The sequence below is a fragment of the Scyliorhinus torazame genome, chromosome 24, assembly GCF_047496885.1.
Source record: "Scyliorhinus torazame isolate Kashiwa2021f chromosome 24, sScyTor2.1, whole genome shotgun sequence".
NCBI lineage: Eukaryota > Metazoa > Chordata > Chondrichthyes > Carcharhiniformes > Scyliorhinidae > Scyliorhinus > Scyliorhinus torazame.
This window is the reverse complement of record NC_092730.1, coordinates 24,407,062-24,434,862: the sequence shown is the minus strand read 5'-3', so window position 1 is coordinate 24,434,862 and position 27,801 is coordinate 24,407,062. Positions and strand designations below refer to the sequence as shown.

At 50.9% G+C, this 27,801-nt stretch overlaps 1 protein-coding gene across 5 annotated transcripts in view; it reads right to left on the bottom strand.

Moving 5' to 3' along the window:
* LOC140399972 (pyruvate carboxylase, mitochondrial-like) overlaps nt 1-27,801 on the bottom strand; it is a 445,397-nt gene that overhangs the window by 108,847 nt on the left and 308,749 nt on the right. For all 5 annotated transcript variants that reach the window (XM_072489467.1, XM_072489471.1, XM_072489470.1 and 2 more), the window contains one exon: nt 22,062-22,224. In XM_072489467.1, coding sequence (XP_072345568.1) covers nt 22,062-22,224 — 163 coding nt within the window. The remainder of the gene's footprint in view (nt 1-22,061; nt 22,225-27,801) is intronic.

Sequence of the window (27,801 nt, the reverse complement as noted above, 5' to 3'; positions counted from 1 at the left end):
TTGGCCACTGGCAGGGTCTCCCAGCCCCGTTGACGTCTACGCCGCCCGTCGTGGTTTGTCCGTGCCGTCACCGGGAAGCCCACCTCGGACCCGGGGGGGGGTCACCTTCACCGGGTCGGGAATATCCAGCGGGTGGGAAGGTTTGGAAAATCCTGCCCAATGTGAGGGAGCTGTACATGACTGCAGATCCGTGAAGCAGATCCTTGAAGGACAGGCCGAAAAGGCAGCGCCCGGAATCCTTACAGATAGGGATAGGGGCTTTTCACAGTAACTTCAGTTGAAGCCTACTTGTGACAATGAGCGATTTACATTTACATTACAATGTTAAATTTCCATTAAAAATGGACTCAAGAGGCACCACTACTTTGAGACGGAGGCACCACTGCTTTGAGACGGCGGATGAGGCGTGGACTTTTATTGTGGAAGAAAAACTGGAATACGCGGGTTACTAAAAAAGAACGTTTGAAACAAAGTGGTGGGGCGAAGAGGGGGGGGAAAAGGTGAGTCTTATGTTATTAATCCTGCGATGTGGTAACTTTTCTCTCTTCCACAGGTGGTGGTGGAGGGAGGAAGGGAGGTGGAGGAGTTGGGGGCGTTGGCCATGGGGGGCGGGGCCAAAAGGGAAGCGCGGGCTTTGTTCCCGCGCTATGATAATCATGGCGGGAATAGGGAAGCAGGAAGGAGGGGGCATTGCACGGTGCGAGCCGAGGTCACGGGGGGAAGCCGAGGTCGGCCAGAGTTTGTTGACTTCTGGGAGCAACATGGGGGGTGTAACTACGCTAGTGGGGGATCTAGCGGGGGGGGGTGGGAGGGGGGAGTTACTGGGTTGCTGCTGCTGGGGAGAGGGGGGAGCCGGAATGGGGTGGGGTGGGCGGGGGGGCGCCGCCTGGGGGGGGACACAGCTGCGTGGGAACCGGGGGAGGAGCTGGAAAAAGGGGATGGCTAATCGACAAGGGGGGGGGGGGGGGGTAAAAAGCCCCCCAACCCGGTTGATCACGTGGAATGTGAGAGGGCTGAACGGGCCGATAAAGAGGGCACGAGTACTCGCACACCTTAAGAAACTTAAGGCAGACGTGGTTATGTTACAAGAGACGCACTTGAAACTTATAGATCAGGTTAGACTACGCAAAGGATGGGTGGGGCAGGTGTTCCATTCGGGGCTAGATGCGAAAAACAGGGGGGTGGCAATACTAGTGGGGAAGCGGGTTATGTTTGAGGCAAAGACCATAGTGGCGGATAGCGGGGGCAGATACGTGATGGTGAGTGGCAAATTACAGGGGGAGGCGGTGGTCTTGGTAAACGTATATGCCCCGAACTGGGATGATGCCAATTTTATGAGGCGCATGCTAGGACGCATCCCGGACCTAGAGGTGGGAAAGTTGGTAATGGGGGGAGATTTTAATACGGTGCTGGAGCCAGGGCTGGACAGGTCGAGATCCAGGACTGGAAGGAGGCCGGCTGTAGCCAAGGTGCTTAAAGATTTTATGGAGCAGATGGGAGGAGTAGACCCGTGGAGATTTAGCAGACCTAGGAGTAAGGAGTTTTCGTTTTTCTCCCATGTCCACAAAGTTTATTCGCGAATAGACTTTTTTGTCTTGGGAAGGGCGTTGATCCCGAAGGTGAGGGGGACGGAGTATACGGCTATAGCCATTTCGGATCACGCTCCACATTGGGTAGACTTGGAGATAGGGGAGGAAACAGAAGGGCGTCCACCCTGGAGAATGGACATGGGACTAATGGCAGATGAAGGGGTGTGTCTAAGGGTGAGGGGGTGTATTGAAAAATACTTGGAACTCAATGATAATGGGGAGGTCCAGGTGGGAGTGGTCTGGGAGGCGCTGAAGGCAGTGGTTAGAGGGGAGCTGATATCAATAAGGGCACATAAAGGAAAGCAGGAGAGTAGGGAACGGGAGCGGTTGCTGCAAGAACTTCTGAGGATGGACAGGCAATATGCGGAGGCACCGGAGGAGGGACTGTACAGGGAAAGGCAAAGGTTACACGTAGAATTTGACTTGCTGACAACGGGTACTGCAGAAGCACAGTGGAGGAAGGCACAGGGTGTACAGTATGAGTATGGGGAGAAGGCGAGCAGGTTGCTGGCCCATCAATTGAGGAAAAGGGGAGCAGCGAGGGAAATAGGGGGAGTGAGGGATGAGGAAGGAGAGATAGAGCGGGCAGCGGAGAGAGTGAATGGAGTGTTCAAGGCATTCTATAAAAGATTATACGAAGCTCGGCCACCGGATGGGAAGGAGAGAATGATGTGCTTCCTGGACCGGCTGGAATTTCCTAAGGTGGAGGAGCAGGAGAGGGTGGGACTGGGAGCACAGATCGAGATAGAGGAAGTAGTGAAAGGAATTAGGAGTATGCAGGCGGGGAAGGCTCCGGGACCGGATGGATTTCCAGTCGAATTTTATAGGAAATATGTGGACTTGCTTGCCCCGATACTGATGAGAACCTTTAATGAGGCGAAGGAAAGGGGACAGCTGCCCCCGACTATGTCGGAGGCAACGATATCGCTTCTCCTAAAGAAGGAAAAAGACCCGCTGTAATGCGGGTCCTATAGACCTATTTCCCTCCTAAATGTAGACGCCAAGATTCTGGCCAAGGTAATGGCAATGAGGATAGAGGATTGTGTCCCGGTGGTAGTCCATGAGGACCAAACTGGGTTTGTGAAGGGGAGACAGCTGAATACGAATATACGGAGGCTGCTAGGGGTAATGATGATGCCCCCACCAGAGGGGGAAGCGGAGATAGTGGTGGCGATGGATGCCGAGAAAGCATTTGATAGAGTGGAGTGGGATTATTTGTGGGAGGTGTTGAGGAGATTTGGCTTTGGAGATGAGTATATTAGATGGGTACAGCTGCTGTATAGGGCCCCGATGGCGAGCGTGGTCACGAATGGACGTGGGTCTGCGTATTTTCGGCTCCATAGAGGGACGAGGCAGGGATGTCCTCTGTCCCCGTTATTGTTTGCACTGGCGATTGAGCCCCTGGCAATAGCATTGAGGGGTTACAGGAAGTGGAGGGGAGTACTCAGGGGAGGAGAAGATCACCGGGGATCTCTGTATGTGGATGATTTGTTGCTATATGTGGCGGACCCGGCGGAGGGGATGCCAGAGATAATGCGGATACTTGGGGAGTTTGGAGAATTTTCAGGATATAAGCTGAACATGGGGAAAAGTGAGCTGTTTGTGGTGCATCCAGGGGAGCAGAGCAGAGAAACAGAGAACTTACCGCTGAGGAAGGTAACAAGGGACTTTCGCTACTTGGGGATCCAGATAGCCAAGAATTGGGGTACATTGCATAGGTTAAACTTAACGCGGTTGGTGGAACAGATGGAGGAGGACTTCAAGAGATGGGACATGGTATCCCTGTCACTGGCAGGGAGGGTAAAAGCGGTTAAAATGGTGGTTCTCCCGAGATTCCTCTTTGTGTTTCAGTGCCTCCCGGTGGTGATCACGAAGGCTTTTTTCAAAAGGATCGAAAAGAGCATCATGAGTTTTGTGTGGGCCGGGAAGACCCCGAGAGTGAGGAAGGGATTTTTGCAGCGTAGTAGGGATAGGGGGGGGCTGGCGCTACCGAGCCTGAGTGAGTACTACTGGGCCGCCAACATCTCAATGGTATGTAAGTGGATGGGAGAAGAGGAGGGAGCGGCGTGGAAGAGATTGGAGAAGGCGTCCTGTAGGGGGACTTGCCTACAAGCCATGGTGACGGCGCCGTTGCCGTTCTCACCGAAGAAATACACCACAAGTCCGGTGGTGGTGGCTACTCTGAAAATCTGGGGGCAGTGGAGACGGCATAGGGGAAAGACGGGAGCCTCGGTGCGGTCCCCGATAAGAAATAACCATAGGTTTGCTCCGGGGAGAATGGATGGGGGATTTGGAACATGGCAAAGAGCAGGAGTAACACAATTGAGAGATATTGTTTGTAGATGGGACGTTTGCAAGTCTGGGAGCGCTGGCCGAAAAATATGGGTTGCCCCAAGGGAATGCATTCCGGTATATGCAACTGAGGGCTTTTGCGAGGCAACAGGTGAGGGAATTCCCGCAGCTCCCGACGCAGGAGGTGCAGGACAGAGTGATCTCAAAGACATGGGTGGGGGACGGTAAGGTGTCAGACATATATAGGGAAATGAGGGACGAGGGGGAGATCATGGTAGATGAGCTGAAAGGGAAATGGGAAGAAGAGCTGGGGAGGAGATTGAGGAGGGGCTGTGGGCTGATGCCCTAAGTAGGGTAAACTCATCGTCCTCGTGTGCCAGGCTAAGCCTGATACAATTTAAGGTGTTACACAGGGCGCATATGACTGGAGCACGGCTCAGTAAATTTTTTGGAGTAGACGATAGGTGTGCGAGATGCTCGAGAAGCCCAGCGAATCACACCCACATGTTCTGGTCATGTCCGGCACTACAGGGGTTTTGGGTGGGGGTGACAAAGGTGCTTTCGAAGGTGGTGGGGGTCCAGGTCGAACCAAGCTGGGGGTTGGCTATATTTGGGGTTGCACAATAGCCGGGAGTGCAGGAGGCGAAAGAGGCTGATGTTTTGGCCTTTGCGTCCCTAGTAGCCCGGCGCAGGATACTGTTGATATGGAAGGAAGCCAAACCCCCGGGCGTGGAGACCTGGATAAATGACATGGCAGGGTTTATAAAGCTGGAACGGATTAAGTTCGTCCTAAGGGGATCGGCTCAAGGGTTCACCAGGCGGTGGCAACCGTTCGTCGAATACCTCACAGAAAGATAGAGGGAATGGAAAAGAAGAAGACAGCAGCAGCAACCCAGGGGGGAGGGGCCGGGGGGGGAGGAACCAGAGGGATTCTCAGGGATGTTAATATATAAGTATATAAGTATAATATGTATAGGTTGTTGTTATAGATAATTGTATATTGGACGGTTAAAACATATTTTTGGAGAATATTTATCTGGGACAAGGCAGTTGCCATTTAGTTTTGTTTTTGTTTTTGTTTATATATTATTTATTTCTTGTTTATAAAACTGGCCATTGTTATTTACATTGTGATATTACTGTGTAAAGGATACACAATGTACTGTGATGGTTGGCCAAAAGTTTTCAATAAAATATTTTTTTTTAAAAATGGACTCAAGTGGGACATTGAGTCCCCTGGAGAGGGGAGAGTCATCGGCAGCAGCGGACTGCAAAGGAGTACATTTTGTGACCAATTTTGGAGGCGGTGGAAATAATGAGCCTTAACTGGGAACGCAATGTGTCGTTATACAGCTTCGGTCCAATCAGTGACGAGTGCGGCTATAAATGTACAATTATACCCTTGTTTTGTAGCAATCCTGAATTACATTCAGACACACACACATAGGCGTGCGCACAAATTAATTGCCTCGCCGTTTTACTTTCCCAAAATGAGATGATTTAATGTTTGTGCAGAATTTCAGAACTCATTATAGGAAGAACGTTGCCTGTCGATCTGCTGTTCTGTCGATCCGCTCCGCCCCAAGGCCTTGTGGTCCAGGGAAGTCGGAGCAGCGCACACGGTTTGCTGCACAGAATGCAAGAACGGGGGGGGGGGGGGCGGGAAAGAGGGGGTGTTACGCTGGATAAAAGCAAATTACTGCGGATGCTCGGATCTGAAACCAAAGCAGAAAACGCTGGAAAACCGTTCTTGCCTTTGGAGGCTGAAGTCGAAGGGGTTTTGACAGGAAGGATGCGGTGAGCGGTTTGGAGCACATTAGCCAGGGACGATCTGCTCTGATAATCCAATGAAACCCAAGATTGAGGCCAGACGCATTATCAAATCAATTTATCTAATCAATACCTTTGTCAGAGAGCTCGCAGAGCGCTTGAAATTTGTCTCGTTCCGGGTAGGGGAGTGTGACCTCATCCTGTTATCTGTGTCATTAATGCCTCCCTGGGGAGTTTATTACTGAGGTTGTTATTTTGTCTCTTGATATGTGAAAAGGTTTTAAGATGACGCACACTGAGAGTCAGGTTTTACGCGTTACACATGCTTCGGACTGCATTTTACAATGGGGTCGGCCGATGTAACCTGCCCAGGTTGTAAATCCTCTTATGGGCAGGCACAGGGAGGACTGGAAGGGAGCTGACATTTGCAACCCATATTTATACCATTCACAACGCCCTCCCACCCCGCCGGACTGTTTCATGGCCCCGTGTCAATATTGCGAGGAAATCACGGCAGCCAATTTGCGCGCGACAAGTATCAACGTGACAGATGACCGTCTTTCGTGATGATGTCGATCGAGGGGTAAGTATCGGCTGGTTTCGCCCCATTGGCTGGGCGACTGGTTCGCGATGCAGGGCGAGGCCTGCAGCGCGGGTTCAATTCCCCTCACCGGCTGAGGTCCCGCCTACTCAACCTCGCCCCTCGCCTGAGGTGTGGTGGTCCTCAGGTTAAACCACCACCAGTCAGCTCTCTCCCCCCTCAAATAGGGGAAAGCAGCGCATGGTCACCTGGAACCGTGGCGACTTGACTTCACTCATTGGCAAGGGCACGGGAGGAGATGCACCCCCCCCCCCCCCCCGCCCCGCTGGTGGCTTTTTCTTCTCCTTTCTCCTCTGACGGAGAGCACCTCCGTCAAGGTAGCGCCCAATCAGCCTGGATTGGGGGCTCACGTTCCTGGGACGCAGCAAACAAAATCGGGAACGTGTTGCTGTGGGGGCCAGGACTGGAGGAATGGAAAGATCTCAAAAGGCAGCTCTCAGGGCTGGAGGAGGTAACCGAGATGGGGGAATTTGACAACGGGTCATCTGGACTCGAAACGGCTCTTTTCTCTCCCTACAGATGCTGCTAGTCCTGTTGGGATTTTCACATTGCTGTTCAACTCCAATCACGTGTCACCCAGACGAGGTAAGGATGGTAGATTTCTTTCACATTTGGTACGTCAATCGATGATAGTTTCACGGGCATGGTCATCATTTGTTAATCGAGTTTACGTGGTGGAATTGAACCTGGTGCCTCAAGGCGCCAGGGACCCAGGTTCAATTCACGGTGACTATCGGGTGTGGAGTCTGCACGTTCTCCCCGTACCTGCGTGGGTTTCCTCCGGGCGCTCCGGTTTCCTCCCACAGTCCAAAGATGTGCAGGTTAGGTGGATTGGCTGTGCTAAATTGCCCCTTAGTGTCCAAAGATGTGCGGGTCAGGTGGATTGTCTGTGCTAAATTGCTCCTTCGTGTCCAAAGAACATAAGAACATAAGAACTAGGAGCAGGAGTAGGCCATCTGGCCCCTCGAGCCTGCTCCGCCATTCTATGAGATCATGGCTGATCTTTTGTGGACTCAGCTCCACTTTCCGGCCCGAACACCATAACCCTTAATCCCTTTATTCTTCAAAAAACTATCTATCTTTATCTTAAAAACATTTAATGAAGGAGCCTCTACTGCTTCACTGGGCAAGGAATTCCATAGATTCACAACCCTTTGGGTGAAGAAGTTCCTCCTAAACTCAGTCCTAAATCTACTTCCCCTTATTTTGAGGCTATGCCCCCTAGTTCTGCTTTCATCCGCCAGTGGAAACAACCTGCCCGCATCTATCCTATCTATTCCCTTCATAATCTTATATGTTTCTATAAGATTCCCCCCTCATCCTTCTAAATTCCAACGAGTACAGTCCCAGTCTACTAAACCTCTCCTCGTAATCCAACCCTTTCAGCTCTGGGATTAACCTAGTGAATCTCCTCTGCACACCCTCCAGTGCAAGTACGTCCTTTCTCAAGTAAGGAGACCAAAACTGAACACAATACTCCAGGTGTGGCCTCACTAACACCTTAAACAATTGCAGCAGAACCTCCCTAGTCTTAAACTCCATCCCTCTAGCAATGAAGGACAAAATTCCATTTGCCTTCTTAATCACCTGTTGCACCTGAAAATCAACTTTCTGCGACTCATGCACTAGCACACCCAGGTCTCTCTGCACAGCAGCATGTTTTAATATTTTATCATTTAAATAATAATCCCTTTTGCTGTTATTCCTACCAAAATGGATAACCTCACATTTGTCAACATTGTATTCCATCTGCCAGACCCTAGCCCATTCACTTAGCCTATCCAAATCCCTCTGCAGACTTCCAGTATCCTCTGCACTTTTTGCTTTACCACTTATCTTAGTGTCGTCTGCAAATTTGGACACATTGCCCTTGGTCCCCAACTCCAAATCATCTATGTAAATTGTGAACAGTTGTGGGCCCAACACTGATCCCTGAGGGACACCACTAGCTACTGATTGCCAACCAGAGAAACACCCATTAATCCCCACTCTTTGCTTTCTATTAATTAACCAATCCTCTATCCATGCTACTACTTTCCCCTTAATGCCATGCATCTTTATCTTATGCAACAACCTTTTGTGTGGCACCTTGTCAAAGGCTTTCTGGAAATCCAGATATACCACATCCATTGGCTCCCCGTTATCTACCGCACTGTTAATGTCCTCAAAGAATTCCACTAAATTAGTTAGGCACGACCTGCCCTTTATGAACCCATGCTGCGTCTGTCCAATGGGACAATTTCCATCCAGATGCCTCGCTATTTCTTCCTTGATGATAGATTCCAGCATCTTCCCTACTACCGAAGTTAAGCTCACTGGCCTATAATTACCCGCTTTCTGCCTACCTCCTTTTTTAAACAGTGATGTCACGTTTGCTAATTTCCAATCCGCCGGGACCACCCCAGAGTCTAGTGAATTTTGGTAAATTATCACTAGTGCATTTGCAATCTCCCTAGCCATCTCTTTTAGCACTCTGGGATGCATTCCATCAGGGCCAGGAGACTTGTCTACCTTTAGCCCCATTAGCTTGCCCATCACTACCTCCTTGGTGATATCAATCCTCTCAAGGTCCTCACCTGTCATAGCCTCATTTCCATCAGTCACTGGCATGTTATTTGTGTCTTCCACTGTGAAGACCGACCCAAAAAAACCTGTTCAGTTCCTCAGCCATTTCCTCATCTCCCATTATTAAATCTCCCTTCTCATCCTCTAAAGGACCAATATTTACCTTAGCCACTCTTTTTTGTTTTATGTATTTGTAGAAACTTTTACTATCTGTTTTTATATTCTGAGCAAGTTTACTCTCATAATCTATCTTACTCTTCTTTATAGCTTTTTTAGTAGCTTTCTGTTGCCCCCTAAAGATTTCCCAGTCCTCTCGTCTCCCACTGATCTTTGCTACTTTGTATGTTTTTTCCTTCAATTTGATACTCTCCCTTATTTCCTTAGATATCCACGGTCGATTTTCCCTCTTTTTACCGTCCTTCCTTTTTGTTGGTATAAACCTTTGCTGGGCACTGTGAAAAATCACTTGGAAGGTTCTCCACTGTTCCTCAACTGTTTCACCATAAAGTCTTTGCTCCCAGTCTACCGTAGCTAGTTCTTCTCTCATCCCATTGTAATCTCCTTTGTTTAAGCACAAAACACTAGTGCTTGATTTTACCTTCTCACCCTCCATCTGTATTTTAAATTCCACCATATTGTGATCGCTCCTTCCGAGAGGATCCCTAACTATGAGATCCTGAATCAATCCTGTCTCATTACACAGGACCAGATCTAGGACCGCTTGTTCCCTCGTAGGTTCCATTACATACTGTTCGAGGAAACTATCGTGGATACATTCTATAAACTCCTCCTCAAGGCTGCCTTGACCGACCTGGTTAAACCAATCAACATGTAGATTAAAATCCCCCATGATAACTGCTGTACCATTTCTACATGCATCTGTTATTTCTTTGTTTATTGCCTGCCCCATCATAATGTTACTATTTGGTGGCCTATAGATTACTCCTATCAGCGACTTTTTCGCCTTACTATTCCTGATTTCCACCCAAATGGATTCAACCTTATCCTCCATAGCACCGATGTCATCCCTTACTGTTGCCCGGATGTCATCCTTAAATAACAGAGCTACACCACCTCCCTTACCATCCACTCTGTCCTTCCGAAAAGTTTGATACCCTCGGATATTTAACTCCCAGTCGTGACCATCCTTTAACCATGTTTCAGTAATGGCCACTAAATCATAGTCATTCACGATGATTTGCGCCATCAACTCATTTACCTTATTCCGAATACTACGAGCATTCAGGTAAAGTACACTTATGTTGGCTTTTTTACCTCTGTTCTTAATCTTAACACCTCGATCAGTAACCTCTCCTAAGTTATATTTCCTCTTAACCTTTCTCCTAATTTTCCTTGTCGTCGAACCCATATCTTCCTGTAACAACCTGCCGCGTCGCTTACCATTAATGTTTTCACTTCCCGTTTTATTTCTTTTAATATTCCTGGTCCTATTCACTGAGCTCTCCTCAGTCACTGTACCTTGTACTGTCGCCCTTTTTGATTTTTGACTATGGCTTCTCTGCCTTACACTTTCCCCCTTACTGCCTTTTATTTCTGTCCCTGTTTTACTACCTTCCAACTTCCTGCATCGGTTCCCATCCCCCTGCCACATTAGTTTAAACTCTCCAACAGCTCTAGCAAACCCCCAGGGGGCCCCAGGACATCAGTTCCAGTCCTGCCCAGGTGCAGACCGTCCGGTTTGTACTGGTCCCACCTCCCCCAGAACCGGTTCCAATGTCCCAGGAATTTGAATCCCTCCCTCTTGCACCATCTCTCGAGCCACCTATTCATCCTCTCTATCCTGACATTCCTACTCTGACTAGCTCATGGCACTGGTAGCAATCCTGAGATTACTACCTTTGAGGTCCTACTTTTTAGTTTAACTCCTAGCTCCCTCAATTCAGCTTGTAGGACCTCGTCCCGTTTTTTACCTATATCGTTGGTGCCTACGTGCACCACGACAGCTGGCTGTTCACCCTCCCCCCCCCCCCCCCCAGAATGTCCTGCAGCCGCTCCGAGGCATCCTTGACCCTTGCACCAGGGAGGCAACATACCATCCTGGAGTCTCGATTGCGTCCGCAGAACCGCCTGTCTATTCCCCTTACAATTGAGTCCCCTATCACTATAGCCCGGCCATTCTTCTTCCTGCCCAGCTGCGCAGCAGAGCCAGCCACGGTGCCATGAACCTAGCTACTGCTGCCTTCCCCTGGTGAGCCATCTCCCTCAACAGTATCCAAGGCGGTATATCTGTTTTGCAGGGAGATGGCCGCAGAGGACACCTGCACAGCCTTCCTACTCTTGCTCTGTCTTTTGGTCACCCATTTACTATCTCCCTCAGTACCTTTCACCTGCGGTGTGACCAACTCGCTAAACTTGCTAAAGATATGCAGGTTAGGTGGATTGGCCGAGCTAAATTGCCCCTTAGTGTCCAAAGATGGGCAGGTTGGGTGGATTGGCCGTGCTAAATTGCCCCTCAGTGTCCAAAGATGTGCAGCTTAGGTGGATTGGCCATGCTAAATTGGCCCTTATTGTCCAAAGATGTGCAGGTTAGGTGGATTGGCCATGCTAAATTGGCCCTTATTGTCCAAAGATGAGCAGGTTAGGTGGATTGGCTGCGCTAAATTGTCCCTTAGTGTCCAAAGATGTGCAGATTAGGTGGATTGGCCGTGCTAAATTGCCCCTTCGTGTCCAAAGATGTGCAGGTCAGGTGGATTGGCTGTGCTAAATTGTCCCTTAGTGTCCAAAGATGTGCAGGTTAGGTGAATTGGCCGTGCTAAATTGTCCCTTAGTGTCCAAAGATGCGCGGGTTAGGTGAATTGGCCGTGCTAAATTGTCTCTTCGTGTCCAAAGATGTGGTTAGGCGGATTGGCTGTGCTAAATTGTCCCTTAGTGTCCAAAGATGTGCAGGTTAGGTGGATGAAAGTGTTCCCTTTCATTGTTAAGATTCGTTTAACTGTTAACTGTGATATATTTCCTGCGATGTTAATCCAGTTGAATCCTAAAAATGAAGTTTGTATTGATGCAAACGATCCCTATTTGTCATTGGAGTCACTCCTGGGGAGGGCACCATCCTTTCCTCAGTTTTACCAATTAGAAAAGAAAGTGTTTGGGGATCTGGTCCAGGATCCTATCAAACCTCGGGATCTGCTCCGGGATCCTATCAAACCTCGGGGTCTGGTCCAGGATCCTATCAAACCTCGGGATCTGCTCCGGGATCCAAACTAACCTCGGGATCTGCTCCGGGATCCTAACAAACGTCGGGATCTGCTCCGGGATCCTAACAAACCTCGGGCTCTGCTCCGGGATCCTAAAAAACCTCGGGGTCTGCTCCGGGATCCTAACAAACCTCGGGATCTGCTCCGGGATCCTATCAAACCTCGGGATCTGCTCCGGGATCGTAACAAACCTCGGGGTCTGCTCCGGGATCCTAAAAAACCTCGGGATCTGCTCCGGGATCCTATCAAACCTCGGGGTCTGCTCCGGGATCGTAACAAACCTCGGGATCTGGTCCGGGATCCGAACAAATCTCGGGCTCTGTTCCAGGATCCTAACAAATGTCGGGATCTGGTCCAGGATCCTAACAAACACCGGGATCTGCTCCGGGATCCTAACAAACATCGAGATCTGCTCCGGAATCCAAACAAACCTCGGGATCTGGTCCAGGATCCTAACAGACCTCGGGATCTGGTCCAGGATCCTATCAAACCTCGGGATCTGGTCCAGGATCCTAACAAACCTTGGGATCTGGTCCGGGAACCTATCAAACCTCGGGTCTGGTCCAGGATCCTAACAAACCTCGGGATCTGCTCCGGGATCCTAACAAACCTCGGGATCTGCTCTGGGATCCTAACAAACCTCGGGATCTGGTCCAGGATCCTAACAAACCTCGGGATCTGCTCCGGGATCCAACAAACCTCGGGATTTGCTCCGGGATCCTAACAAACCTCGGGATCTGCTCCGGGATCCTAACAAACGTCGGGGTCTGTTCCGGGATCCTAACAACATCGGGATCTGGTCCAGGATCCTAACAAACGTTGCGATTTGCTCCGGGATCCTAACAAACGTCGAGATCTGGTCCGGGATCCTAACACACCTCTGGATCTGCTCCAGGATCCTAACAAACGCCGGGATCTGGTCCAGGATCCTAACAAACCTCGGGATCTGGTCCGGGATCCTAACAAACATTGGGATCTGCTCCGCGATCCTAACAAACATTGGGATCTGCTCCAGGATCCTAATAAACGTCGGTATCTGCTCCGAGATCCTAACAAACATTGGGATCTGCTCCGGGATCCTAACAAACGTCGGGATTTGGTCTGGGATCCGAACAAACGTCGGGATCTGGTCCGGGATTCTAACAAACGTCAGGACCTGCCCCGGGATCCTAACAAACGTTGGGATCTGGTCCAGGATCCTAACAAACACCAGGATCTGCTCTGGGATCCTAACAAACATCGGGGATCTGCTCCGGGATCCCAACAAACATGAGGATCTGCTCCGGGATCCTAACAAACATCGGGATCCGCTCCGGGATCCGAACAAACATCGGGATCTGGTCCGGGATACTTACAAACGCCAGGATCTGGTCCGGGATCCTAACAAACGCCGGGATCTGGTCCGGGATCCTGACAAACATCTGGATCTGGTTCGGGATCCCAATAAACATCGGGCTCTGGTCCGGGATCCCAACATACGTCAGGATCTGGTCCGGGATCCTAATAAACATTGGGATCTGGTCCGGGATCCTAACAAACATCGGGATCTGGTCCGGGATCCTAACAAACATCGGGATATGCTCCGGAATCCTAACTAACCTGCGGATCTGCTCCGGGATCGTAACAAACCTCGGGATCTGGTCCGGGATCCTAACTAACCTCGGGATCTGGTCCGGGATCCTAACAAACGTTGGGATCTGGTCCGGGGTCCTAACAAACGTCGGGATCCACTCTGGGATTCGAACAAACATTGGGATCTGGTCCGGGATCCTAACGAACGTCGGGATCTGTTCTGGGATCCTAACAAACATTGGGATCTGGTCCAGGATCCTAACAAACGTCGTGGTCTGCTCCAGGATCCTAACAAACATTGGGACCGGGTCCGGGATCCTAACAAACGGGAGGCGGGGGAGGGGAGGCGGGGGAGGGGAGGCAGAAGGGGAGCCGGGGAGCGGAGGCGGGGGAGGGGAGGCGGGGTGGCAGGGGGGGAGGCGGGAGCGGGGGGAGGTGGCGGGTTGAGGCGGGGGGGAGGCAGGGGAGGGGAGGCGGGGAGGGGAGGCGGGTGGGAGGCGGAGGGAGGGGAGGCGGGGGGCGGCGGGGGGAGGGGAGGTGGGGGGCAGGGGGGAGGCGGGGGAGAGGTGGGGGGGGCGGGGGGGCGAGGCGGAGGGAAGGGAGGCGGGGGGGCGGGGGGAGGCGGAGGGAGGGGAGGCGGGGGGGCAGGGGGTGAGGGGGCACTGATACACAGGACAGTTTTGCAAACAAAGCAGCTGTAACAACTCAGAAAGGAACCATCTCAAGATATCCAGACACTGGATAATCGCTGCCCCGCTCCAATTTGCATGAATTGCCGAGCATTACCATAAGCACTCTCAACGCTATTTAGCAGGAAAGTGCCACAATTACAAGGCAAGAGGCCCTCAGCGGCGAGAATGGAGATCTATTCAACAAACGCCCTAAGTGTTCACACTCAGCTCAGTGCTCTTTCCGTGATTAAAGGCTAATTTTGCAATAAATCCAGGGGCACTGCGTTAAATGGACTTGCTGCCAAATGTCACTGTTACAGGAGCCCCCGGAATTATTCATGTAAACATTTTATCAGTCTTGATGGTGACTGATATTCGCTCTCTGGAGCGATGCCCAACCCATTAAACTCGGCAGCTGACACCCTCCTGGTTTCGGATTAACACTTCGAAGAAAGAAGTAAAATTGGATGTGTGTTTCCAGTCCCCCTTCAGTTCTAGCACGGTAGCACAGTGGTTAGCACAGTTGCTTCACAGCGCAAGAGTTCCGGTTCGATTCCCGGCTTGGGTCACTGTCTGTGCGGAGTCTGCACGTTCTCCCCGTGTCTGCGTGGGTTTCCTCCGGGTGCTCCGGTTTCCTCCCACAAGTCCAGAAAGACGTGCTGTTAGCTGAATTGGACATTCTGAATTCTCCCTCCGTGTACCCGAACAAGTGCCGGAATGTGGCGACGAGGGGATTTTCACAGTAACTTCATTGCAGTGTTAATGTAAACCTCCTTGTGACACTAATAAAGGTTATTGTTATTATTCTCGAACAGAAAAGACTGGTGACGCCCACCTTCCCCCGTCCGATTGCAGGTTTACCTGCCCTTTGGACACGAAGGTGCAACTTTGGCGTGGCCCAATCCGCCTAACCTGCACCTCTCGGTGTCCATGTACAGAGATCCCTGAAAGTTGCCACCCAGGTTGATAGGGTTGTGAAGAAGGCCTATGGAGTGTTGGCCTTTATTGGTAGAGGGATTGAGTTCCGGAGTCAGGAGGTCATGTTGCAGCTGTACAGAACTCTGGTGCGGCCGCATTTGGAGTATTGCGTACAGTTCTGGTCACCGCATTATAGGAAGGATGTGGAAGCATTGGAAAGGGTGCAGAGGAGATTTACCAGGATGTTGCCTGGTATGGAGGGAAAATCTTATGAGGAAAGGCTGAGGGACCTGAGGCTGTTTTCGTTCGAGAGAAGAAGGTTAAGAGGTGACTTAATTGAGGCATACAAGATGATCAGAGGATTGGATAGGGTGGACAGTGAGAGTCTTTTTCCTGGGATGGTGATGTCTAGCACGAGGGGACATAGCTTTAAATTGAGGGGAGATAGATATAGGACAGATGTCAGAGGTAGGTTCTTTACTCAGAGAGTAGTAAGGGCGTGGAATGCCCTGCCTGCAACAGTAGTGGACTCGCCAACACTAAGGGCATTCAAATGGTCATTGGATAGACATATGGACGATTAGGGAATAGTGTAGATGGGCTTTAGAGTGGTTTCACAGGTCGGCGCAACATCGAGGGCCGAAGGGCCTGTACTGCGCTGTAATGTTCTATGTTCTAACCACCGTGCCTGCCCTCAGAAGCAGAATTCAAAGCATGCATTAAAATTATAGTTTTGAGTTTTATGGCGGGAGAGGGGAGAAGGGGCAAGATGAAGTCGAGGTCACAATCAGATCGGCCATCAACTCGCTGAATGGTGGGGGAGGCTCGAAGGGCTGAGCAGGCTATATCTGCTCCTGTATGTTCCATGTTCCTGAATCCTATGTTCTGACAGGATTTTTCCGGTGGCTAACATGGAACTCTGCTCTGGAATGAACATAGAACATACAGTGCAGAAGGAGGCCATTCGGCCCATCGAGTCTGCACCCACTCAAGCCCTCACTTCCACCCTATCCCCGTAACCCAACCGTCCTAATCTGTTTGGACACTAAGGGCAATTTTATCATGTCCAATCCACCTAACCTGCACGTCTTTGGACTGTGGGAGGAAACCGGAGCACCCGGAGGAAACCCACGCACACACGGGGGAGAACGTGCAGACACGGGAAGAACAGTGGCCCAGTGGGGAATCGAACCTGGGACCCTGGCGCTGTGAAGCCACAGTGCTAACCACTGTGCTGCCGTGCTGCCCTGTAGAATCATAGAATTTACAGTGCTGAAAGGGGCCATTCGGCCCATCGAGTCTGCACCGGCTCCTGGAAAGAGCACCCTACCCAAGGTCAACTCCTCCATCCTATCCCCGTAACACAGTAACCCCACCTAAACGTTTTGGACACGAAGGTCAATTTAGCACGGCCAATCGCCCTTACCCTAATGATGATTCTGTTCGATTTGATACAAGTATGGTATTGTTCGGGGAAACAATTAGATTTAATGGGGTCAGAGCTAACACTCCTCGACTTAGAACACATGCTAATTAAATACTTATGCAACCAGCAAACCTTGTACACCCTAAGGGCCCATATCAGTAGCATAGGTTGGCTGGCAAACTTTGTAAGCCCTCAAGGCCTTATATCAGCAGAGATCTCCATCCAGGCCTTGGGAATAACTGTTTACGGATGGACGGACAGACATTGAGACAAACCGGTTTGAGAGAGGATAAGAAGATAATTGGTACCCCGCTGGGAGACGCTCTGATTGGTGGACTCTGTACAAAGCCATCTTTGTGAAATAAACCTCTCTGCAGACAAGGTTGGAATTTAAACAATGTTCTGCGGAGGTGACCAACAATGTATAAATGAGATAAAACCTTTGTGATTTGGCAGAGTGCTGTTTCAGGGGAATCTTGAGGCAAGGTCTCGCCCCTGCACGCTCGAATAAACGATCGTAACCTGCACCTCAGCCTCCTGTGATTAGATCGTAGCGGTCCGCCATGATGGTATTAAGAGAGAGTGGGTTTGGGATGAGTGTGTGAGGGCCCGACTGCATTCTCTCGCCTGAGCAGATTGGGGTGAAATCACACAGGGGCATCCAAAGTTATTAAAACCGCAGACTAAACCAACGTGGGACAATGTCCTCTCGGGGAGCGTATTCATTGAAGAGGTATTGGCCGCGATCCAATGGCCACGCAGCGCCGGAATAGCAGCTCGCCACAATGGGCGGGATCACCTTTTGGCAAATCTGCAAATTAGAGCGAGACTCTAATGTCCCGAGATACCGGAGGCTTTGGGATTCATCCCCCTGGCCTCGGAGACCTCCGACGAGTGTCGTTCAGCACTGGCCCCCTCAAACAGGGACCAGACGGACCGGCACTCGTGGGGGTCTCACAGGGGATCGGAGGCCCCCGGCTGCATTGCCCTTTGGACAGGGCGGTGCCCTGGCGCTGCTAGTACCACCTGGACATCCTGGCAATGCCAGCCTGGCACCTTGGCAGAGCCACCTGGGTGCCAGCCTGGGGCGGCCAAGGTGCCCAGGTGGCACTGTGAGCCGGAAAGGGCACTGTCAGATAGGCACTTATTGTGCGCCTGCGATCGGGCTGGGGGTGCACTGCGTGGGTGTTGTGAGGGGTGGGGGGCCCTTCCCATAGTGCGTTCGGGCTGGGGGCTGCTTCGGGGGCCTTGGAGATTGGGACGCCCGCGTTGTATAGCTACGTGTTTCTGAGCGCCAGGAAACACGCGGCTAGACGCCTTCGCTACGGGACTTACATAAGAACATAAGAATTAGGAGCAGGAGTCGGCCATCTGGCCCCTCGAGCCTGCTCCGCCATTCAATGAGATCATGGCTGATCTTTTGTGGACTCAGCTCCACTTTCCGGCCCGAACACCATAACCCTTAATCCCTTTATTCTTCAAAAAACTATCTATCTTTATCTTAAAAACATTTAATGAAGGAGCCTCTACTGCTTCACTGGGCAAGGAATTCAATAGATTCACAACCCTTTGGGTGAAGAACTTCCTCCTAAACTCAGTCCTAAATCTACTTCCCCTTATTTTGAGGCTGTGCACCCGAGTTCTGCTTTCACCCGCCAGTGGAAACAACCTGCCCGCATCTATCCTATCTATTCCCTTCATAATTTTATATGTTTCTATAAGATCCCCCCTCATCCTTCTAAATTCCAACGAGTACAGTCCCAGTCTACTCAACCTCTCCTCGTAATCCAACCCCTTCAGCTCTGGGATGAACCTAGTGAATCTCCTCTGCGCACCCTCCAGTGCCAGTACGTCCTTTCTCAAGTAAGGAGACCAAAACTGAACACAATACTCCAGGTGTGGCCTCACTAACACCTTATACAATTGCAGCATAACTTCCCTAGTCTTAAGCTCCATCCCTCGAGCAATGAAGGACAAAACTCCATTTGCCTTCTTAATCACCTGTTGCACCTGTAAACCAACTTTTTGCGACTCATGCACTAGCACACTCTCTGCACAGTTTTAATATTTTGTCATTTAAATAATAATCCCTTTTGCCATTATTCCTCCCAAAATGGATAACCTCACATTTGTCAACATTGTATTCCATCTGCCAGACCCTAGCCCATTCACTTAGCCTATCCAAATCCCTCTGCAGACTTCCAGTATCCTCTGCACTTTTTGCTTTACCACTCATCTTAGTGTCGTCTGCAAACTTGGACACATTGCCCTTGGTCCCCAACTCCAAATCATTTATGTCAATTGTGGGCCCAACACTGATCCCTGAGGGACACCACTAGCTACTGGTTGCCAACCAGAGAAACACCCATTAATCCCCACTCTTTGCTTTCTATTAATTAACCAATCCTCTATCCATGCTACTACTTTCCCCTTAATGCCATGCATCTTTATCTTAAGCAGCAACCTTTTGTGTGGCACCTTGTCAAAGGCTTTCTGGAAATCCAGATATACCACATCCATTGGCTCCCCGTTATCTACCGCAGTGTTAATGTCCTCAAAGAATTCCACTAAATTAGTTAGGCACGACCTGCCCTTTATGAACCCATGCTGCGTCTGTCCAATGGGACAATTTCCATCCAGATGCCTCGCTATTTCTTCCTTGATGATAGATTCCAGCATCTTCCCTACTACCGAAGTTAAGCTCACTGGCCTATAATTACCCGCTTTCTGCCTACCTCCTTTTTTAAACAGTGGTGTCACGTTCGCTAATTTCCGACGTTTGGTGAGGCAGAAATCTGGGCCCTGGTCACGAGTGGTTGCAGTCGGCCCTCATTTTGTCAGATCCTTCTTTCCCCACTGGCGCGCCAGGCATGACCCTACGGGAGCTTTTTTGCCTTTAAACGCACTATGCGGTGGGCGTCACAGTGACGCAGTGGTTAGCACTGCTGTCTCAGGGCGCCGAGGTCCTGGGTTCGATCCCGGCCTGGGGTCACTGTCCGTGTGGAATTTGCACATTCCCCCCCGTATCGGCGTGGGTCTAACCCCAACACCCTGATGTGTTATGTACTCTGGGATAACACAGGCTGCAACTGGATGCAGCTTTAACCAAAGGATACTCCAGACCTTGAAGTTAGTTCAGTCTGATTTATTGAACAGTAGCACAGTTAGCACAGTTCTCTATGTGTTCGACTCCCTGCTAACCTAAGTGTGGTTACTCTGCCTGACTGAACCAGACTAGCTCTTAGCCACGTGCTGCAGGTGTGATACTGTAAATACACCCTGACTCACTCTGTAGACGTTCATCAGTGGAAAGAGGCTGAGTGTGAGTGCCTCGTGCCTTTTATAGTGAGATACCACCCCTAAGTGCTGTCATGTGAGAGTGTCTTTAAGAAACGGATGTTTACGCAATGCACCTTTAAGAAATGCAATGAGTCAGAGTGTGGGTGGAGCTGGGTTTTTAGCTCAGCCATTTTGCAGTTTTTTAGTTTCAGTTTTGAGGAAAAGAGCTTGGGTGTGTCTGTGTTTGCAGTGAGCTGGATCTGCTGTGATCTCTGCCATGAAAGACTATCTCTGGATCATTTGGGTGATTTAAACTCATAATAGTAATGCCTTTAACCTGATGTGTTTCTGTTTAAAGGTGTTAAGTCTCTTGGATGTTGAAAGGAATAACTGAAGGATTATTTAGTGTTGTAATATTTTCGGGGTTATCTTTGAAGTAAGGGGTGTTAAGTGATCCAATGTTTATTTCAAAGGTTATGTTGAGTTCATGGAATAAACATTGTTTTATGTTTAAAAACCCACGTGTCCATAATTGTAATCCCACCCCTGGAGAACAAGCCGCATGCTAGGAAAAGCAACAATACGTTAAAGGGGGAGGTTGGTTGAACTCCATTATACATTTTGGGGTTCTGAAAACGCCTCGCCCATAACAGTGTCCTGCCTGCTCATTGATCACGTCCTGTTCTCTGTGTTCGTTAGCTCCTTGTCTGTCCTGCCTGCTCATTGATGATGTCCTGTTCTCTGTGTTCATTAGCTGCCTGTCTGTGCCTGTCTGTATATCATTATCTGCATGTCTGCATGTCATGACACAACCCAAAAAGATGAGCAGGGTAGGCTAGATTGCCCCTTAATCTGAATTTTACTTTTAAAAAGATCTGTGCGGATATCCGAATAAGCCGTCATGTTGAACTGGACAGGGGCAGAACGAAATTCCGATTGGGGTTCAAGGTGTGTGCGAATCCCAAGTGAGTGTCCGCAGGTCTGGACTGCATTGCACCAGCCCCTTGGACTGACCACTGCAGACTGTGCAACCCTGCCGCACACCGCAGGTAACACCCAGGAAGTCTCCGCCCCGGGCACGGCGTCACCGCGAAAGGAGTCGCACACCCAACAAGTATTCAATGCAGAGCCAGCACAGGATAAACAGCCCCTCAGAGCTGAACAGTCAATCAGTAACACAGGCTGGAATCCTACCTGCTGCCTATTCGGGCTGGTGCACCGACTCTAACTGAGGGGCCTGCCACGCCAATCCGCCAAGCGACGGGATCCGGTGCAAAGCCGGTTTTACACCTGGCTTCATTTGTCTCTCCGTGTGACGGGCGTGGAGATTAATATTGGTTGTGTCCGCCAAGCCCCTCCCTCCCACTCCTCCTGTGGATGTCCGTCCAGCCAGTACAGTTACAAATGCCCCATGGAAAGCATTCTTTCTGGGTGTATCACAGCTTGGTATGGAGCCTGCTCTGCCCAAGACCGCAGGAAACTACAAAAGGACGTGAATGTAGCCCAGTCCATCACGCAACCAGCCTCCCATCCATCGACTCTGTCTATAATTCCCGCTGCCTCGGAAAGGCAACCAGCATAATTGAGGACCCCACGCACCCCGGACATGCTCTCTTCCACCTCCATCCGTCAGGAACAAGATACCAAAGTTTGAGGTCACATACCAACCGACTCAAGATTCAACCGACTGTAGGGGCTGGTTTAGCACACAGGGCTAAATCGCTGGCTTTGAAAGCAGACCAAGGCAGGCCAGCAGCACGGTTCAATTCCCGTACCAGCCTCCCCGAACAGGCGGCGGAATGTGGCGACTAGGGGCTTTTCACAGTAACTTCATTGACGCCTACTCGTGACAATAAGCGATTTTCATTTCATTTTTCAAGAACAGCTTCTTCCCGACTGCCATCAGACGTTTGAATGGACCTACCTCGTATTAAGTTGATCTTTTCTCTGCACCTTGCTATAACTGTAACATTATATTCTGCAGTCTCTCCTTCCTTCCCTATGTACGGTATGCATTGTTTGTACAGCATGCAAGAAACAATACTTTTCACTGTGTACTAATACATGTGACAATAATAAATCAAATTTAAAAAAAATCAGTGGCAACAGACATTTCCCTGGGGGGCGGGGAGGGGGAGTGATCACACCAACAATGCCCGTTACCTCAATGCGGCCGGTGTCCGGTTGGAAGCCGCGCGCTGGATCCTCAGTCGTGACCCGGCACTGGATGGCGCAGCCGTTGATGCGGATTGTTTCCTGTTTGAGGCCCAGCTCGGGTAAGCTCTTCCCCTCGGTGACGTGAATCTGGGCGTGGACCAGGTCGACGCTGAGGGAGGAGGAGTAAAATCAGACTGGGGGCATAGTCGCCGGGAGGGCGCGCGCACACATGGTCAATACAGGTTGAAAAACAAAGATCGCGGGGACAGAGGGCTGACAACGTGACTGAGAACACTGGAGACGTGGGCTTGAGTAGGGTGCTCTTTCCAAGGGGCGGTGCAGACTCGATGGGTTGAATGGCCTCCTTCTGCACTGTCAATTCACCTGAGGAAGGAGCAGCGCTCCGAAAGCTAGTGACATCGAAACAAACCTGTTGGACTTTAACCTGGTGTTGTAAGACTTCGTACTGCAGTCAATTCTATGATAAGGGCATTAACGGATTTCCTTTGCATGTTTCCTATTATTTATAAAGTTATGAGATATGGGGGGGGAAAAGGTGTTCAACGGACAATCAAGGGGCATCTACTCAAGTAACTTTCGCCGACACAAGTGTCGTGCAATTGACCAGCCCCCAACAAAATATCTAACCATCGCCCTTGGGCATGCAAAGGCGTTACTGTCACCGGATTCCCTCGTCATCAACATCCTTTGACCAGAAACTGACACTGGGCCCAGCTATGTAAATACTGTGGCTATTAGAGCAGGTTGGAGGCTGGGAATCCTGCAGAGTAACCCATCTTCTGACTCCCGTAAAGCCTGTCCACCATCTACAAGGCACAAGTCGGGAGTGTGAGGGAATACACCCCATTTGCCTGGATGAGTGCGGCTCCCCACAACACTCAAGAAGCTCGGCACCATCCAGGACAAAGCAGCCCCGCTTGATTGCTCCTCCTTCAACAAACATTCACTCCCTCCATCACCGACGCACAGCGGCAGCCGTGTGTACCACTTACAAGATGCACTTATTCATCAAAGCACCTTCCAAACAAGTGACCACTACCACCTAGAAGGACAGGTGCAGCAGGTGTGATGAATGTAGAAATTGATATATTATATGTCACATTTCTGGCAGCAATGTTATTAAAAATCCGGAATTAAAATACATACTGGCAGTGTGTCTACTAAACCTGTAACTAAGGTGTCATAAAAGGTGAGGTCATTATTGATTTTAACCATATACTTGTTTTACAGAGATGGCTAATGGGGAATTCGTTTGATTTCTGGAAATACATTATGAGGGATCGTGTTTAGTCCGAGCTAAGCAGGTGATGGGACATCTTAAGTGTATTTTAGAAAGAAAATAGGGAAAGAGCTGTTGTGACACTTGAAACAGCAAATAACGACTTCCGGATGCGGCGATGACCAGCTAAGTCGCACGTTTCGGCAGCTCCCGGTGGAACGGACTTTTGGGCTCGTAATAAGAGCCCCAACGGCAATTTAAACGGCCAAAAACACTGTGCGGTAAACCAGAAGGGAATCCCCCCCGGACACGCACGGATAAGGGAGAGGATAGCGGCCGGATTGCGGAGGATCCTCTGGAGCAGCGGCAAGGAAGGCAAGCTCAAAGCAAGATGGCGTCGGAAGGTGGCCGCTTGTTCTGGGGCCCAGACCAACAAGAGTTCCTGCGGCGCAGTGTGGAAGAGCTGAAAAAGGAATTGAAGAAGGAGTTGTTGGCCCCGATATTACAGGCGATTGAAGGGCTAAAGGAGGAGCAGAAGACTCAAGAGCAGGAGCTTCGGGTCGTGAAGGCAAAGGTGCTGAAAATGAAGACGAAATACAGGGCCTGGTGGTGAAGACAGAGACGCACAAGGCGCAGCACAAAAGGTATGTGGAAAGGCTGGAAGTACTGGAGAATAATTCGAGGAGGAAGAATTTAAGGGTTCTGGGTCTTCCCGAAGGCGTAGAAGGGGCGGACGTCGGGACATATGTGAGCACGATGCTTCACTCGCTAATGGGATCGGAGGCCCCGACGGGCCCTTTGGAGGTGGAGGGAGCTTATCGAGTTATGGCGCGAAGACCAAGGGCAGGAGAAATACCTCGAGCCACAGTGGTGAGGTTTCACCGCTATAATGACAGAGAGATGGTCCTAAGATGGGCGAAGAAAACTCGGAGCTGCAGGTGGGAGAACGCGGTGATCCGCGTATACCAGGATTGGAGTGCGGAGGTGGCGAGAAGGAGGGCAAGTTTCAATCGGGCTAAGGCGGTGCTTCATAAAAAGAAGATCCAGTTTGGAATGTTGCAACCGGCGAGACTGTGGGTCACACACCAAGGGAAGCACCACTACTTTGAGACGGCAGAAGAGGCGTGGACATTCATTGTGGACGAGAAGCTGGAATAGTCTGGCGAGAGAAAGAACTTCTGGGACAAAGTGGTGGGGTGATTATGTGGGGCGAGGAAAAAAGGGGGGGGGGGAGTATGAGGAACTGTGGGTGCCGGTCATTAGGGGCGGGGCCGAGTGGGAAACGCGGGCTTTGTTCCCGCGCTATGGTAATTATGGCGGGAACAGGGACGCAGGAAGGAGGGGGTCTCGCACAGTGGGGGCCGAGGACAAGGGGGGAAGCCGAGGTCAGCCAGAGTTCGCTGACTTCTGGGAGCAACATGGGGGGTGCAAATACGCTAGAAAAGGATCTAGCAGGGGGGGGGGGTTAACTGGGTTGCTGCTGCTAAGGAGAAGGGGGAGCTGTTATGGGATGGGGTGGTCGAGGCGGGAGGGCGCCGTCGGGGGGATACACGGGTACGTGGGAACCGGGTGAGGAGCTGGGTTAAAAAAGGGGATGGCTAGTCGACAAGGGGGGGGGGTAAAGAGCCCCCCAACCCGGCTGATCACGTGGAACGTGAGAGGGCTGAACGGGCCGATTAAAAGGGCACGGGTACTCGCACACCTGAAGAAATTAAAGGCAGATGTGGTTATGTTGCAGGAGACGCATCTGAAACTGATAGACCAGGTCAGACTATGTAAAGGATGGGTGGGGCAGGTGTTTCATTTGGGTTTGGATGCGAAGAACAGGGGGGTGGCTATCTTGGTGGGGAAACGGGTACTGTTTGAGGCAAAGACCATAGTGGCGGATAGTGGGGGTAGATATGTGATGGTGAGTGGCAGATTGCAAGGGGAGGCGGTGGTTCTGGTGAACGTATATGCTCCGAACTGGGATGATGCAAATTTTATGAGGCGTATGTTGGGACGTATCCCGGACCTGGAGGCGGGAAAGTTGGTAATGGGGGAGATTTCAATACGGTGCTTGATCCAGGGCTGGACCGATTGAGGTCCAGGACCGGGAGGAGGCCGGCAGCGGCCAGGGTGCTCAAGGACTTCATGGAGCAGATGGGAGGGGTAGACCCCTGGAGATTTAGTAGGCCTAGGAGTAAGGAGTTCTCATCTTTCTCCCATGTCCACAAAGTATATTCACGGATAGACTTTTTTGTCTTGGGAAGGGCACTGATTCCGAAGGTGACAGGGACGGAATATACGGCCATAGCTATTTCGGACCACGCTCCACACTGGGTAGACCTGGAGGTAGGAGAGGAAAAAGAACAGCACCCACTCTGGAGAATGTATATGGGCTTATTGGTGGATGAGTGGGTATGTTTAAGAGTGAGGTGGTGCATCGAAAGGTACTTGGAGCTTAATGACAATGGAGAGGTTCAGGTGGGAGTGGTCTGGGAGGCGTTGAAGGCGGTGGTTAGAGGGGAACTGATATCCATAAGGGCACATAAAGGGAAACAAGAGGGTAAAGAAAGGGAGCGATTGCTGAAAGAACTTTTGAGAGTGGACAGGCAATATGCGGAGGCACCGGAGGAGGGACTGTACAGGGAAAGACAAAGGCTACATGTGGAGTTTGACCTGCTGACCACGGGTAAGGCGGAGGCACAGTGGAGGAGGGCACAGGGTGTACAGTATGAGTATGGAGAGAAGGCGAGTCGGCTACTGGCCCACCAATTGAGGAAGAGGGGAGCAGCGAGGGAGATAGGTGGGGTGAGAGATGAGGAGGGAGAGATGGAACGGGGAGCGGAGAGAGTGAACGGGGTGTTCAAGGCATTTTATGAGAGGTTATATAAGGCTCAGCCCCCGGAAGGGAAGGAGGGAATGATGTGTTTCTTGGATCAGCTGGAATTCCCTAAGGTGGAGGAGCAGGAGAGGGTGGGACTGGGAGCACAGATTGAGATGGAGGAGGTGGTAAAAGGGATTGGGAGCATGCAGGCGGGGAAGGCCCCGGGACCGGACGGATTCCCGGTGGAATTTTATAGGAAGTATATGGACTTACTGGCCCCGCTTCTGATGAGAACCTTTAATGAGGCTAGGGGAAGGGGGCAGCTGCCCCCGACTATGTCGGAGGCAACGATATCGCTCCTTTTGAAGAAGGAAAAAGACCCGCTGCAGTGTGGGTCCTACAGGCCCATTTCCCTTTTAAATGTAGATGCTAAGCTCTTGGCCAAGGTGATGGCGACGAGGATAGAGGACTGTCCCTGGGGTGGTCCACGAGGATCAAACTGGGTTCGTTAAGGGGAGACAGCTGAACACGAACATACGGAGGTTGCTAGGGGTAATGATGATGCACCCACCAGAGGGGGAGGCGGAGATAGTGGTGGCGATGGACGCCAAGAAAGCATTCGACAGAGCGGAGTGGGATTATCTGTGGGAGGTGCTGAGGAGATTTGGTTTTGGAGAAGGGTATATCGGATGGGTACAGCTGCTGTATAGGGCCCCGGTGGCGAGCGTGGTCACGAATAGACAGAGGTCTGATTACTTTCGTCTTCATAGAGGGACGAGGCAGGGGTGTCCCCTGTCTCCGTTACTGTTTGCATTGGCGATTGAGCCCCTGGCCATAGCACTGAGGGGCTCCAGGAAGTGGAGGGGAGTGCTCAGGGGAGGAGAAGAACACCGGGTATCCTTGTATGCAGATGATTTATTGCTGTATGTTGCGGACCCAGTGGAGGGGATGCCTGAGATAATGCAGACACTCAGGGAGTTTGGGGCATTTTCGGGGTACAAATTGAATATGGGGAAGAGTGAGCTGTTTGTGGTGCATCCAGGGGAGCAGAGCAGGGGAATAGATGACTTACCGCTGAGGAAGGTGACAAGAGATTTCCGGTACTTAGGGATTCAGATAGCTAGGAGTTGGGGAACCTTACACCGGCTTAATCTAACAAGATTGGTGGAACAGATGGAGGAGGATTTTAAGAGATGGGACATGGTGCCCCTGTCACTGGTGGGTAGGGTGCAGGCGGTTAAAATGGTAGTCCTCCCGAGATTCCTCTTTGTGTTTCAGTGCCTTCCGGTGATGGTCACGAAGGCTTTTTTCAAGAGAATTGAGAAAAGTGTCATGAGTTTTGTGTGGGCCGGGAAGACCCCGAGAGTGAGAAGGGGGTTCTTGCAGCGTAGCAGGGATAGGAAGGGGCTGGCACTACCGAGCCTAAGTGAATACTACTGGGCCGCCAATATCTCAATGGTGTGTAAGTGGATGGGAGAAGGGGAGGGAGCGGCGTGGAAGAGATTGGAGATGGCGTCCTGCAAGGGAACCAGCCTACAAGCAATGGTGACGGCGCCGTTGCCGTTCTCCCCGAAGAAATACACCACAAGTCCAGTGGTGGTGGCAACACTAAAAATTTGGGGGCAGTGGAGACGACATAGGGGAAGGACGGGAGCCTCGGTGCGGTCCCCGATAAGAAATAACCATAGCTTTGTCCC